Genomic DNA, 13,328 nt, shown 5'->3' with positions numbered 1-13,328 from the left:
GCCTGACTTTTTGTGTAATGAAAATGTGATTGCTGACAATGTCCAGTCTGTCCTTCCAAGAAAAGAAATCAAAAAGCAGGTTCTTAGTGCCATGTTTCTTTCTTACTGTTTTAAGGCCTTTCTCACAGTAAATATACATCTTTATACAAATTGCTTTATATGTCCACTTTTTACTCCTTTTTCCTGCATAAATCAGACCAGGCAGAAAGGTAGACTTTTAAAATGAACTAATTTGAGCACCAAACTTTTTTTTTGGGTGGGTGGAAAAATTCTTTTGACACTTGAAATTCGATTTCGGAGCAAGCTGCTGTGAAACGTTTCTCACATCACATATCATGACATCATCCTTCATTGTTAGTTGGGGATTTCTTTGAGGGATGCCGCCACTGCTGTCATGTTCTCAGTTATTATTTTGCTTAACCTCATTGTTTGCCATACTTCCCATGGATCGTGCTACCATTTCTCATGCGGACTGTTTTGTGAGCTGATGGTGAGGCTGGGACTAACTCTGGATTTGCATCTGTGTAGCTTTTTCATGAAGAGCTGGCCTTACAGTGGGTTGTGTGCAGTGGGAGCGTGCGGGAGGCAGCCCTGCAGCAGGCCTGGTTCTTCTTCGAGCTGATGGTGAGCAACCTGGAAACACTTTGCTTATTGTCTTAAAATCTGTAGTTTAAAACACAAACAGCACCAATTGAGCTTCCCTCCCTCTTCGTTTCTATAAGTGACTCCGCTGTAATTTATATTCCTATAGGTGAAGAGCATGGTGCATCATTTGTATTTTGCTGACAAACTGGAGGGTTCGCGAAAGCATCGTTTTCCTGAGCGTTTCATGGATGATGTAACTGCTTTGGTCAGCACAATTGCCGGTGATATAGTCTCTCGGTTTCAGAAGGTAATGGCAAACAATTAAAGTGAGCCCAGGTCAGAACTGAGGCACCAGACCTCATGCGTATTGTTTGCTGGTGCCCAGACCAGGAATTGTCATTCGAACACATTATATTACCATGCTACTGCTCAGTGTGCTCTTTGTCATTTTCTTTCCTATTTTTTTTTCCTTTTCTCTAGGATACAGAAATGGTTGAAAGGCTCAATACCAGTCTTGCATTTTTCCTCAATGATCTATTGTCTATCATGGACAGAGGATTTGTTTTTGGTCTTATTAAGACCTGCTACAAACAGGTGAATGCAGATAAATGTTATGACTTAGCTGTGAACTGTAGCATAGCCTATTATTCTAACTTTGCTTGGACAGACAGTGAAGTATGAGCACAGAAATTTTCTATTCAGGTCTCTAGAGCAAGCAGGCATTCCTGGTGGTTTGGAGTTTACACCCCTCTGATTACACTCTTACATGTGAATTAAGCATAACTCTCTTGGGCGAATGGACGTGCAACGGGAAGGAGGAATTATTCCCTCTGTTCATCACGTTCAGAGTAACTGAACCAAAAATTGTAGGAGGTTTTGTTAGGGAGCTCAGGCTACCATGTTTTTTTCAGCGGGCCTGTCAAGCTTAATCAGTAGCAGCGCAAAGAAGTGACATGGATGTGATCATTTAATGATAACAAGTTCTTTAGTTCTTGCTTTGGAAGTGTTTTTTGGGAGCAGTGATGGGACAGGGGAGCTGGGGCTGCCTTTATACTCTGTTTCGGTGCTGACTGCAATCTTACGGGTTAAACTTGCCAGGTGTCAGCAAAGCTCTATACCATACCGAACCCAAGTAACCTGGTATCTTTGAGGCTGGACTTCCTTCGCATCGTCTGCAGCCATGAGCACTACGTGACCTTGAATTTACCCTGCAGCTTGCTCACACCACCTGCATCTCCATCACCATCTGTGTCTTCAGCAACGTCTCAGGTACCCTTGTGACAGGGATCCTTTGTGAATATGCAAGTTGAGCTCTGTTCTGAGGCTTAAATCATAGGAGGCAGATGTATCACCTGCATTTTCAGTCTCTGGTTGCTAGTATTGGAAATGTTTATTTAGAAATTAACTTCATTCAAGAAAGAACAGGTGAACAGCTAAGAAGTGCACAAACACAGCTCTCTCTTGAAAGGCCCCATTGCCAACGACATGCTGGGGAAAGGTTGCGGTGGAGGGATGTGGGTTATGTGTGGGACAGGCTCAGGAAACCGTACAAGAGTTGCTGGCAGTTTGGGTGATGTGGCTTTGGATACAGCAATCTTGGTTTTACTTCTTCCTGCAACATCTTGAACCCGTATGTGGGTTTCAGCAATAAAAGCTGGAATTGTCTCTTACATCCAAACCTTGAATGTTGGAGGCAAGCGTAAGAGTTTTTCCTGCCGTGTAGATTTTGACTTACTTGGTCTTATAATGTAAAAAAATAAAAGCCATAGCTATATTCCTCTAGTGTCCAAACATCCTTCTGTTCCTAGGTACGTAGCCCCTTATTATGCATGAATGTAAATGAGCTATTAAAAAACTTTGTGCAGTGTTACCCTCTTAGAAAACAAGGGGCTGGCTTTCTGTGCACTGTAGTAATTTGAGCTAACTAGTATGTCATTCAATCGGATTAATTAGTTGAAAAATTAAGTAAACTAAATCAAATTAAAGTGTTCTTAAGCCTGAATAAAAGCATCCATACCTGAGTTAAAAGTTTAACTAATCCACTTTTAAAGGTTATTTGGCTTAACTTCCCTAAGGCCTGCCCTGTAGGTGAGAAGGCATTAATGACAAACAGAATTAAGATGAGAGCTAGTAAGCTTGGATGTAGTGTAAATAAATGTGCCTAGATCCAAACAAAAAAAAAGTGAAAAGGTAGTTTACGTGGAATTGTCTTTAATTCTGAAAACTGCTTCTGATATGTTTTGTAGACTTCAACTCTCTGTGTTCTAAGGGGTCTTATTATGCATCTTCTGAAACTTGATTTTTTTTTCCACAGAGTTCTGGGTTCTCCACAAATGTCCAAGACCAGAAGATTGCAAACATGTTTGAATTGTCTGTGCCTTTCCGCCAACAGCACTACTTGGCTGGGCTTGTGTTAACAGAACTGGCTGTCATTTTAGATCCTGATGCAGAAGGGTAAATCTTTACAATTTTTTTTCTCCCATGAGTTTTCTGTAATTTGAAGTAAATGGTGGATAACAACCAAGTTCTGGCCTGGCCAGAATTGATTTATGTTGGTGAGCTGAGAAGGTGAGAAGCCTATTATTTAACTCTGAGAATCTTCTTTCTCCATGCCCCTTGTATTTCTTACTTCCTTACCACTGACGCTGTAAACATGATTCCAATCACGTTTTTCCAGCTGAGAAAGAGGCAGAGAGGTTCCTACTGGAGCCCCCAGCTGGCCACAGGGGCACCTCTGGAGCTCTGAGAGGAAAAAGCTATTCTCAATTGTAACAAACAGATAATTCTCAACATTTAGGAAGTCTCTGGTGCTGGTGGTTTTAAATGTTGTAATGCATTTTGCCTGTGGCCCTACCAGCTCTGTGTAAACATAAATTATGCATCAGTGAGACCCCTGTGGGTTACATAAATAGATTAATAGAGTCAAGCACGCAGAGTTAGTCAGTGACTTGCCTGGGTTGTGCAGCAAATAATTTTCTGAAGTAGGAGTGTAGCCTGTAGTCCTGACAGCCAGTCTGTTACTTATGTTATTTAGGGCTGTATTCTGCCTTACCGCTTTAAAATGGATTTCAATGGAAATTATTGATTGCTTCTGCAGTCCTAAGTTCTCTCGCAGCCATTTTCTCAAGGTGGACCCAGAAATAATCAGCAGAGTCGACAAATACTGATAATTCATGGGTAATTCTGCTCCTTTACAAAGTGGTGTCAGGAGTTAAACATTAATTCTGTTTTCTGTTGGAGAAGAAAGTGATGCCATAAATGAGAATATTTTCTTGTATATGTACATAACACACTGTAGTCCCATTTGTTTGGTCTGAAATGGGAAAAGCACCAAATCTTTACCCATAGACCGTCTGCAGAAATCCTTTTTGTGGCATAGGAACATCCTGCTCCCTGGTTAGAAATCAGGTCCTGTCTCTGTTCATATTTGCTCACTCTTCACAAACTTTCTGTTCTCACATACCTGCTTCTTGAGCTCTCTCATCTTGATATTCTTAACCCTTAGCTTGGACACGGATGGTAATCTTTGCCCAGCAGCACAAAGGAGCTGTCAGTATCATCTTGCTCATCTCCGCTGGGGAGACAGCTCTTATCGCTAACCCTGTGTAGGCAGAAAAAGTCCACTGGTAGTGGTTCAGCTCTGGAGATCAATTTTGACCAAAGCTCCTGAATTTTGGTGAAGATGTGTATCAGTAGTGCCTTCATTTGTTACGATTTTCCGGAATGACTTGTAGTTTGCAGCCTGTTAACTGTTCTCAGGGTTAAGCCTTCAGCCTTTTCCTGATAAATGCACCATGTGAAGGATGTCATTCTATTAAAATCTACTCTTCCCATGTCTGTGAAGAGTTCTAATGGTCAGATAGGATCATTATCAGGTTATTAGTAAAGGATGTAGACATGCTTGCCATTAAAATGTTTTGGCCACCCTTGGAAAAAGCTCGCAATAGTTCTCAGTTGTATTATCCTGCAGCAGGAGTGGAAAGGGATGTCTAGTTGCTTATTGCATTAGAGCTTTGCCTTAGGTCTTGGTAAGTGGTGCAGAGACTTACATTTATTCTCTCCTTGCTCTTTTTTGTTCCATTAGCAAAATAGGTTACGTTTTAGCTCGCCCATTTTATAAGAGCTCCTTGGATTCCCTTGGACAGAAAAGACTGCAGTGCCCTGTTGCCTAAAGGTGATGCTTTAGTTAGACCCCTCTGTGCTAGGTGTTGTGCAATAAGAAAAAAAATTACAGTCCTCCTCCAGAGCACTTGCAGTCTAAAAGATGAGACAGCATGTGGATGTGACAAAGCAGACAGTTGCAGAAGGGGAAAACAGAGAGTGAGGTCAGGCAGATAGAGCCTGAAGAGATTTTCTCTGCTGTCAGTGCTGTGATGCTTTGATTATTTGAGCATAATAATAATTATTGCTCATTTCATAGTGCCTACATTGCCCATAATGAGCAACGTTACAGGTCAGAAGTGAGAAAATCAAAATTTGACCCTCAGTATTCACTGACAAATGTCATTTTTCCAGAAGTGTGTGTTGTTGACCCAAATTCATGCCAGGGCTGAGAAGTCAGAGGGGCTGGCTGGAGGGTGGCAAGATCGATTCATTGCATTATCAGCCAGAAAGATTAGCAGGTCACATTTCCTCCTTGATACAGATCGATCTACCACAGTACCTGTTCTGTTCAGGAAAAGGGGAAAAATATCCATGTAGCCCTAAGTTTTAATGACATTGCCGTGTCTGAATGTGTTTTCCCTGTACGTAGCTCCATGGCCTGCAGGATAGCTTCCTTTCAGCTGTTCACACGTGGCCTAGATGCCACTCCTTCAGAATAACACACAGACTTCTCTTTAACCTTAATTTGAAGGAGTCGGTCAGTTATATATGAAGTATAGCTTCAACTAGCTAATGACCTCCTAACCTCTGCTGGTGTCTTTATAATCATTTTAACCCCCCGACAACCCAGTCAGAATCTCTCATCTTTTTTAACCAGAACTCAACTCTACTTTTCAGGTAAAGTGGATACTGCCTGAAATTCGGCCCTTGTTTTAATACCTCAGGTTTGAACACTGAAGCTTATGTTTTGCTACTGCATAATGTATGAGCTTCCTTGGCTGCTTCGTGCATGGGGTAGAGTTGTCTTCCTGGGCTGGTTTGCCTCCAGAAGCAAATAGCCATAGAGACACGTGCTATTTGCTCTGGGAGAGTTTTGCCTCTGTGTGGTGGCTGAGGGGATTGAAAAGGGGCAGAGCGAGTTCTTGAGAGATTCAGAGGAGTTTGTGTTCACAAGCCATGAGCACCAAGTAGGCTCACGCAAGGTGTCCTGCAAAAGGGAATGGTGCTGGGGCTCTGACGTGAATTGCATCTTAATAATAGGGAAGGCCACTTCTTGCTGTTTTTTCCTTCTACCTCTCCATTTCTTTGACATTTTTAATTCAGAGTTACTGATCTGTAGTCTACTGTTTTGGCTGAATAATTGCATGGGGGTTCAGGGAACGGAGGCAGAAACCTACTGATCATTTGATAAAAGCAAAGTTCTGTCTTAGGAGGGCTTTTCTCTGTAAATAGTGTTAAATAGAAACAAAAAAAGAGCACTACAAATAGTTTCACTAAACCCACTGTCCTCTCAAGTTTCTCTCCCTGTCTTCTCTACTCCCCAGGTTCTCCTAACGTTCTCCAGTTGATTCAATCCTTCAACATAGCAGAAGTTGGGGCTTTGTTTTTGTATGGAAAATATGAGTGTTCGCATTATATTGCGTGTGCACCTCAGCAAGATATTTCTGTACATTTTATGTGGCATGGGCAAAAGCCAGCCATTTATAAAATCCAGGGGAGATCAAAGAATACGCGTAATGGTGGTTTAAGTGAAGTTAAAAATAAAAACCGGGATTTTTTTTTCTTTTTTTGAAACCTCTCAGTTACAAAGTATAGTTTGCTTTGAAGGTATTAACTAATCTGTGTGACCCAACTCTCTTTTAACAGTTTATTTGGATTGCATAAGAAGGTCATCAACATGGTACACAATTTACTGTCCAGTCACGACTCGGATCCGCGGTACGCTGACCCGCAGGTAAAGGCCCGGGTTGCAATGCTGTACCTACCTCTGATTGGCGTGATCATGGAAACCGTGCCTCAGCTCTATGACTTTACAGGTATTTTACATTCTGTGCCTTGAATATTCATCTGCTCACAAGATTTGAGTGTTGTCTTTTTTTTTTCTAAAATTGAACAACAAATCCCTTTGCTGTTGGATGAGTTTGTTTGTATTTTGAAGTATTTGTAACTGACATGTTTTTGAAACCACACTTGCAAAATATATCCAACAGTATATCCAAGTTCAACAAGTGAACACTCAGAAGCTGCATTTGCCTACTTGTTTGCATGAAGTGAAAAACTAGCAATGCATTTTAGTTGCTGTCTGGCTGTTGTCTGTATGTGCCCAGCCAGCCTCCCTGCTCTGACTGGCTTTAGAAGTCATTCCATGTACTGTACAAGTCTCAGAAAAATTACAAAGGATAAGCAGACTGTGCTTTATCAGCAGCTCATTTCAGGTGTGCTTTGCACAGTGTCCTGCAGAACCCCAGAGGTGGGATGCATCAGTTCAGGGCAAGGGAGTCTGATCTAGAGTAATTTCAAATTGGGAGTCATCGCTGTCCTTTGAGTTTGATGACATAGTAAAGCTGCAAGTAAGGATTTGGAGTGGAGTATTCAAAGGTGTAAAAAGTCTGTTTTCAGAAGGGTTCTAGATACTGAAGTTGTGTAGGTTGTATTTGAAGATGGGTATTTGCTTTGCTTTGCATAACCTCATATAACAGTCAGTCCTGTATACTGCAGGACCCTATCTGTGAGTGTGATGATTTTCAGTTTGCATTTCCAGACAGTTCAATGAAACGAGTGCTGGGGAGAGCCACTTTGAATTTGGGGATTTACTGGGATGCATGTGTTTCTTGGCAGAGAGTCACAACCAGCGAGGGAGACCAAGCTGCGTCGCTGTTGATGATTATGAAAGCGAGGGTGGCAGCATGATAAGCCAGACAGTTGCCATGGCCATCGCAGGAACATCGGTCCCTCAGCTCGCCCGGCCCAGCAGTATTATACTCGCCTCATCGGTACAAAGCTATCCTGCCTATTCCTTGACCCTCAGCCTGTGTCAACAAGCAAATATTTACACATGCATGCCCTGTAGGGCTGATCAGTGAGCGGTAGGGACTCATATCAGTTTGTAGATTTGGGTGTCACACAGGGAGGCAGAGGGTGAAAAACAAGTGGGAACAAATCACGGTTGCATGTTGCCGTGCCATTCTCATAGGGGGTATAATTAAATGCCAAGCAGTGACAAAAATCAACAAAGGTCAGAAAACGGAAGCATTTTCTGATATTCTCTTTTTCTGAGACAATCTGATAAAAGGTCCGTGAAGTGCAATGGCCATTATAAGTTTTAAGTGAAAGATCTAAGTCCCACCTAGTTTAAGACATAAATGGGTTATTTCCCTTGTTCTCTGCACAGGGGAGGGAATCCCACAGATTCTGGTAGCAGGCAGGTCCTTCCATTTCTTTACTCCTGCCTCAGGACCCCATTTTGCTGGTACATGCACTCAGAATGAAACACTGTTCTGGATGAGACCCAAGTACATACATGAGAAAACAAGCAGAGCCCCTCTGCCTACCTGTTAACCTGCTTCATGTTATTAAAGGCATTTTGAGGGATGTGGGTCTTTGCTGGCTGAACAGAAAGACATTCCCGTAACATGATGAGTTTGCTTCAGACATACTGTGGCAGCTCCACTGAGCTGTTAGGTTGGGAAGGAGAAATGTGTATTCCCTAATTGTTAGTAAAAAACATCTATTCACTTTGTATTCCTATCTGGTAATTATTGAGGCCAGAGTGGTAGCTTGTGAAGATCCTTTTAGTGAGGATTCAAGTGTTTGGACATGAAATCCAGTGTGGCAAATGTCTTGACTTGTCTGTTTCAGAGTGGCAGGCAGCACTCCACCTTCTCAACAGAGTCCAGCCGCAGCCTTCTGATCTGTCTCTTGTGGGTACTCAAGAACGCCGATGAAAGTGTCTTACAGAAGTGGTTCACAGACCTGTCAGTATTGCAGCTCAATCGCCTCCTGGATTTGCTTTACCTTTGCGTATCCTGCTTTGAGTACAAGGTACTGCTATTTAAACCTTGTGAAGTTTCTTCTAAGGCTTGCAGGGGAACTTTACACTCCAGTCCTTTGCACAGCTCCAGAAAGGCATTTCCTGCTCTCCCCAAAGTATTTCCTGTAATCTAAATCCCAAGGCTAAGCATTTCTCTGTGCAACCTCTAGCCTTCTTCCACGTTCACTTTTCAGCCATGTAAGTGTGTCTGACTCCTTCCATTTCTTAGGCAGTTTCTGCTGTTTGCCACTCGTGTGGGAACTGCTGCAGGGAAAGGGGATAGCTCTTGGCCATTTTGCTTGCTCTGTTGATGAGAGCTTTCCGTAGTGATGCTGGAGTCTGGGTAGATTATCTAGCTAGCAACTAAATCTGTGTTCCTTTCTTGCTGTATGTCTTCAGACAGGAAAGATATTTTGAGATGTTATGCTTAGAAAATAACCCAGCTTGAAAGACTCTTTCCTCATTGTCATTTGAAACATGCAGGGCAAGAAAGTATTTGAAAGAATGAACAGTTTGACATTCAAAAAGTCAAAAGACATGAGAGCCAAACTTGAAGAAGCTATTTTGGGAAGCATAGGGGCAAGGCAGGAAATGGTCCGAAGAAGCAGAGGACAGCTAGGTAAGTAAAGATGTCTTCTGTGCTCTGCCCTTTTTCCAAAAGCCACTACTCCCATCCCCAGTGGTTACTTGCATATGTCTGTGGCGTGGGATACTACCCATCAAAATCTGCAAAGAGGCCCTTAGAAAATGCCATTTGTAGTGTGAGGCATCCTTCACTGGGTCTGCAAAATCTCTGCTCATTTTTTGAGTTCAATCTGCAAACAGCTGTTACTTGATTGCTTTGGTGTATGCATGATCATGTCTTGTTTATGGGATATTCTTGCCTGAACTTCTTTCACCATAAGCATTTTTCAGGACCACCTTCTAGTATGCCCTGTGCAGGGATCAGAGCGGAAGACAGACTGTCTGATCCATCTGAAAACATCTGGATATTTGTACTAATTTAGTGAGACTTGAAATAGTCAGTAGTTAGCATAACGTGCATCTTGTGATGATGCAACTTATTTTGTTTGGGAGAAAGAAGGGCCAAGGGATTAGGACAAGAATCAGAACTGGCCCGCAGGCTTCCTGATACATGTTAGCCCTTATTATGGGCTACATTGAATAAATATTTTAGAGGCATAATTAATGAATCATTTCAGAGAGATGGGGACCTTTGTACTTTATTTATTTTTTTTTTTTTCCAAATCTGGCCCTCATTGCCTTTATCACTTACCTGGGACATTGCATGGTGAAATTCACCTGCCCTCCCAGCAGTGACAATAAAGATAGAAAGGCTGTAAAGTAGGAAAGGGGGGGGGGGTCTCAGCACCATCGTGGAGACGCTACTGTGTGTCAGCTGAGGACAGCAATGTCACACTGCAGAGGGTTGCCATACATCGGCCCCTTATGTAGCCCAAGGAAGGTGCTTTTCTTAGCAGCCCTGATAGCTACCTCCCTGATTTGAGTATCTCAGCTGCCTCTCTCTGTTAGCTCCGTAGTGAGCTGGTTTGTGGCAGCACACAGAGTGGTCTGTGTTGTTCGTTGTTCTCTTGGATGAAAACCGCTGCAAGTGAAGTTGTCTCTCATGCCACTTAGCACTGACAGAATTAGAGGCTGTATAAACATCTTGGGTGAGCGCCACGGCCTTGGGCTCTAAGAAGTTATAGTTTGCTGTCAGCTGTCATTGTGAACAATCTAGAGTTGCTACTCGTGCAAAAAAAATAATATTAGATGACTGCTGTTGTTTTAATATTGTCCCACAGAGAGAAGTCCTTCTGGGAGCGCATTTGGAAGTCAAGAGAATTTGAGATGGAGAAAGGATATGACTCACTGGCGTCAAAACACGGAAAAGCTAGACAAGTAACTCTGCCTTATCCTTCTACTTTCACAATGTCACACTGCCTGTGGTTATGCAGGGTCTCTTTCCCCATAGAAGGTCAATGGCAGCAGTCCACTGAGCTCTCGTGTGAGCACGTTTGGGCTCTCAGCTGGAGCAGGGCTGGCAGTGTGCAAATAACTTTTAGTCTAACACTGCACAGTCTAACTCTTTTTCACTGTCCCTTGGTTTCTTAGTATTTTAAAACGAGATTAAAAAAGACTGATACAAGTCCATTGCCTTCTTAAAATCCTGTAGTAAGCTGTAATTTAGAGAGAAATTCATGAACAATAGTCACAGATAGCATATATATCTCATGTCATATTTCCTTTATTCCATAAGAGCATTCTGGAGTTCTCAAAGCTCACTTTCCTTTCCTGTCCTAATCCATCACTTTGATTGTTTTTCCACATGTGCTGTGCTTTTAGAAGCCACAAACCAGCCAGGTACTGTAGCATTGGTGTGCAGTTCTTATAAATTGCTATTTTGTACATCTGCAGACTCAATCATCACAGCCTTGTTTGTGATGCTTGGCAGAAGTTTTCAGTGTGTGTGTGCAACTGGTTGGAATGAGCTCTTTTTGCTTACTACACTCATTTCCTTTAAAATTCCCTCTCTTGGTGTGGTTTAATCCGGAGGGCTCAGGAGTTGTGTTTGAGCTTTGCTGTGCTTGTTTTCTGTTTCCTCAAATTGCAACCTTCAGTCTCCATCCTCCCAGCAAAAGAATTGTTCCTAGTCCTAGGAATGCAATCTCGGCCCGAGGGAGGCTCTGAAGAAACTGGGAAGTGGGGTCCTCAGAGCCAGCGTGGAGATCAGGCCAAATTTTATCCACAAAGACAGAATGATGCTTCCTGGATTTGAAAGTACATCTTCACAGCTTCTAATTGCTTTGTCCGACACAAGAACACAATCTCTTGTTACATCAAGTAGTGGCTTTTTGTCCAAGACAAAAAACAAGTCCGGTTGAGGCATCGGAAAAGCCAAACGACCAGTGTGTTTCAACCTGCTGATGAAGTGGCGTAGGTATAAATTCCACCATGGTACAACTCCAGAGATGTGGGCAGAGTTGTACCGGAGTAAAATTTGGCCTGCAGAAGTCACCAGTTGCTGGCACTGGGTCTGAGCCCCTCTCCTCTTCCCAGAAGGACTTCATGTTAAACAGCTGTGGAATACCACAACGATTAAAGGATGGTATCTCGCCCCTCAGAAGAATCTGCTCAGATAACTCTGGAAACCTGCTTTGTAACCCATGCTTGCTCACTGTGAGCCTAGAGCCATCACACCCAACTCCCCCTGGTAGCCGTGGCACTGCAGGTGTGCCTTGCATGCATAGGTCTAGCCTGAACCTTTGAGATCTGCCAAGCAAGACCTGTTTCACAACGAGAAATTGTGCACAGCTAATTGCAGGTGGTATTGTTTTATGCAGGCAGTACAATTTTATATAGGGCCATGCCCCAAGCCTTCATATTCTGGAGTCTGAAGAGCAGATAATGAGTGTATGGCCCAGCTCCCAGAGGAAGCAGTGCGGGGCAGGGTTGCTGCAATGCCAGTTCCAGGAACACTTGCAGCTGAATCAGCTGAGTCTTTAGTGTGTGTTCTGCTTGGATTTTGTCAGTTCTCATGGGTCACACCACCAGCGTTATTTGGCCTGGCGTGAGTCTGTCGGATGGCACCTGCGTAGGGCGAGCTGTCGTTGGGCTCTTTAAATACACTGCTGGGTCCTTGCCAAATGCAGCTCCTGTCACTGAAATTAGGAGATTTCTGCTGAATTCCTGGGACCCTTGGTGTGAGGTGGTGTATGAACTTCATAAGCCTTTTGAGAAAAGGGAGTGCCTGTAATTTATCAGCAAAACTGTGTATTTTTTTTGTTCTTGGAGAGGAAGATATTCTTCAAAAAGTGTAAGATAATATAGCATAAAAATTACAAAGATCACACCTTCACAGTATGCACTCTGTGCTACAAGCAGTTTAGCTGCTGGGATCAACAGTGCATAAATACCAGCTCGTGTAGCACCACCTTGTGTCCATAGCCTTTAACGTGAACCCATACGTTCTGTTCCTGGTTGTGCTGTTGCATGCCTTACAATGCTACTAAACCAGTTTTGAGTTGGACTTCGATTCTAAATTGTTGTTGTGTTCCTGGGAGAGCAATCAAGTGTCAGAAAGTAGTGTGATCTCTGCTGAGCATGATGAACGTAAATCATGTGTAAGTTTGTAAATGTAAAAAAGCAAGGCTTTCTTCCTGTCCTCTTAATGGGCGCATCAAATATCCTTGTAGTGTTGTCCAGTATAAATATATGCATTGTAACCAGGGGCTTCCTGCTGATGAGAAAATATATTTGAAAGGGAAATATGCAGGTTTATTTCTTAAACAGGAAGTAATTTTATTGCTTTCTTTTCTCTGAATAGATCCCGGGCAGAGATAGAACATGAAGCACTTATTGATGGAAATCTTGCAACAGAAGCAAATCTAATTATTTTGGATACGCTAGAGATAGTTGTGCAGGTAAGGATGATAAGAAAATAGAAATGTAAGAGCATTAGGATCACCTGGCCAGGCAGCAGTTTGTTAAACAAAACCTTCCTGCCACTCTAATTGACTGAACACTGTCAGAACTGTTCAAGTCCATTGCTGAGGGTTTCGGTGCAGGCAGGGTTTCATCCCAGTTTCATGGCTTTTCCAGGAATCCC

General features: G+C 42.8%; 1 protein-coding gene across 16 annotated transcripts in view; it reads left to right on the top strand.

Moving 5' to 3' along the window:
* DOCK7 (dedicator of cytokinesis 7) overlaps nucleotides 1–13,328 on the top strand; it is a 98,706-nt gene that overhangs the window by 66,663 nt on the left and 18,715 nt on the right. For 8 of the 16 annotated variants that reach the window (XM_048062219.2, XM_048062215.2, XM_048062214.2 and 5 more), the window contains 12 exons: nucleotides 529–624; nucleotides 752–892; nucleotides 1,066–1,179; nucleotides 1,684–1,854; nucleotides 2,900–3,039; nucleotides 6,556–6,725; nucleotides 7,528–7,682; nucleotides 8,548–8,730; nucleotides 9,203–9,338; nucleotides 10,525–10,621; nucleotides 11,066–11,083; nucleotides 13,047–13,143. In XM_048062219.2, coding sequence (XP_047918176.1) covers nucleotides 529–624; nucleotides 752–892; nucleotides 1,066–1,179; nucleotides 1,684–1,854; nucleotides 2,900–3,039; nucleotides 6,556–6,725; nucleotides 7,528–7,682; nucleotides 8,548–8,730; nucleotides 9,203–9,338; nucleotides 10,525–10,621; nucleotides 11,066–11,083; nucleotides 13,047–13,143 — 1,518 coding nt within the window. The remainder of the gene's footprint in view (nucleotides 1–528; nucleotides 625–751; nucleotides 893–1,065; nucleotides 1,180–1,683; nucleotides 1,855–2,899; nucleotides 3,040–6,555; nucleotides 6,726–7,527; nucleotides 7,683–8,547; nucleotides 8,731–9,202; nucleotides 9,339–10,524; nucleotides 10,622–11,065; nucleotides 11,084–13,046; nucleotides 13,144–13,328) is intronic. The other 8 variants (XM_048062223.2, XM_048062222.2, XM_048062218.2 and 5 more) reach the window with 1 other exon arrangement.

This window comes from Anser cygnoides, chromosome 8, assembly GCF_040182565.1.
Source record: "Anser cygnoides isolate HZ-2024a breed goose chromosome 8, Taihu_goose_T2T_genome, whole genome shotgun sequence".
NCBI classification, from domain to species: domain Eukaryota; kingdom Metazoa; phylum Chordata; class Aves; order Anseriformes; family Anatidae; genus Anser; species Anser cygnoides.
This window is presented reverse-complemented; position numbering and strand designations above follow the sequence as displayed.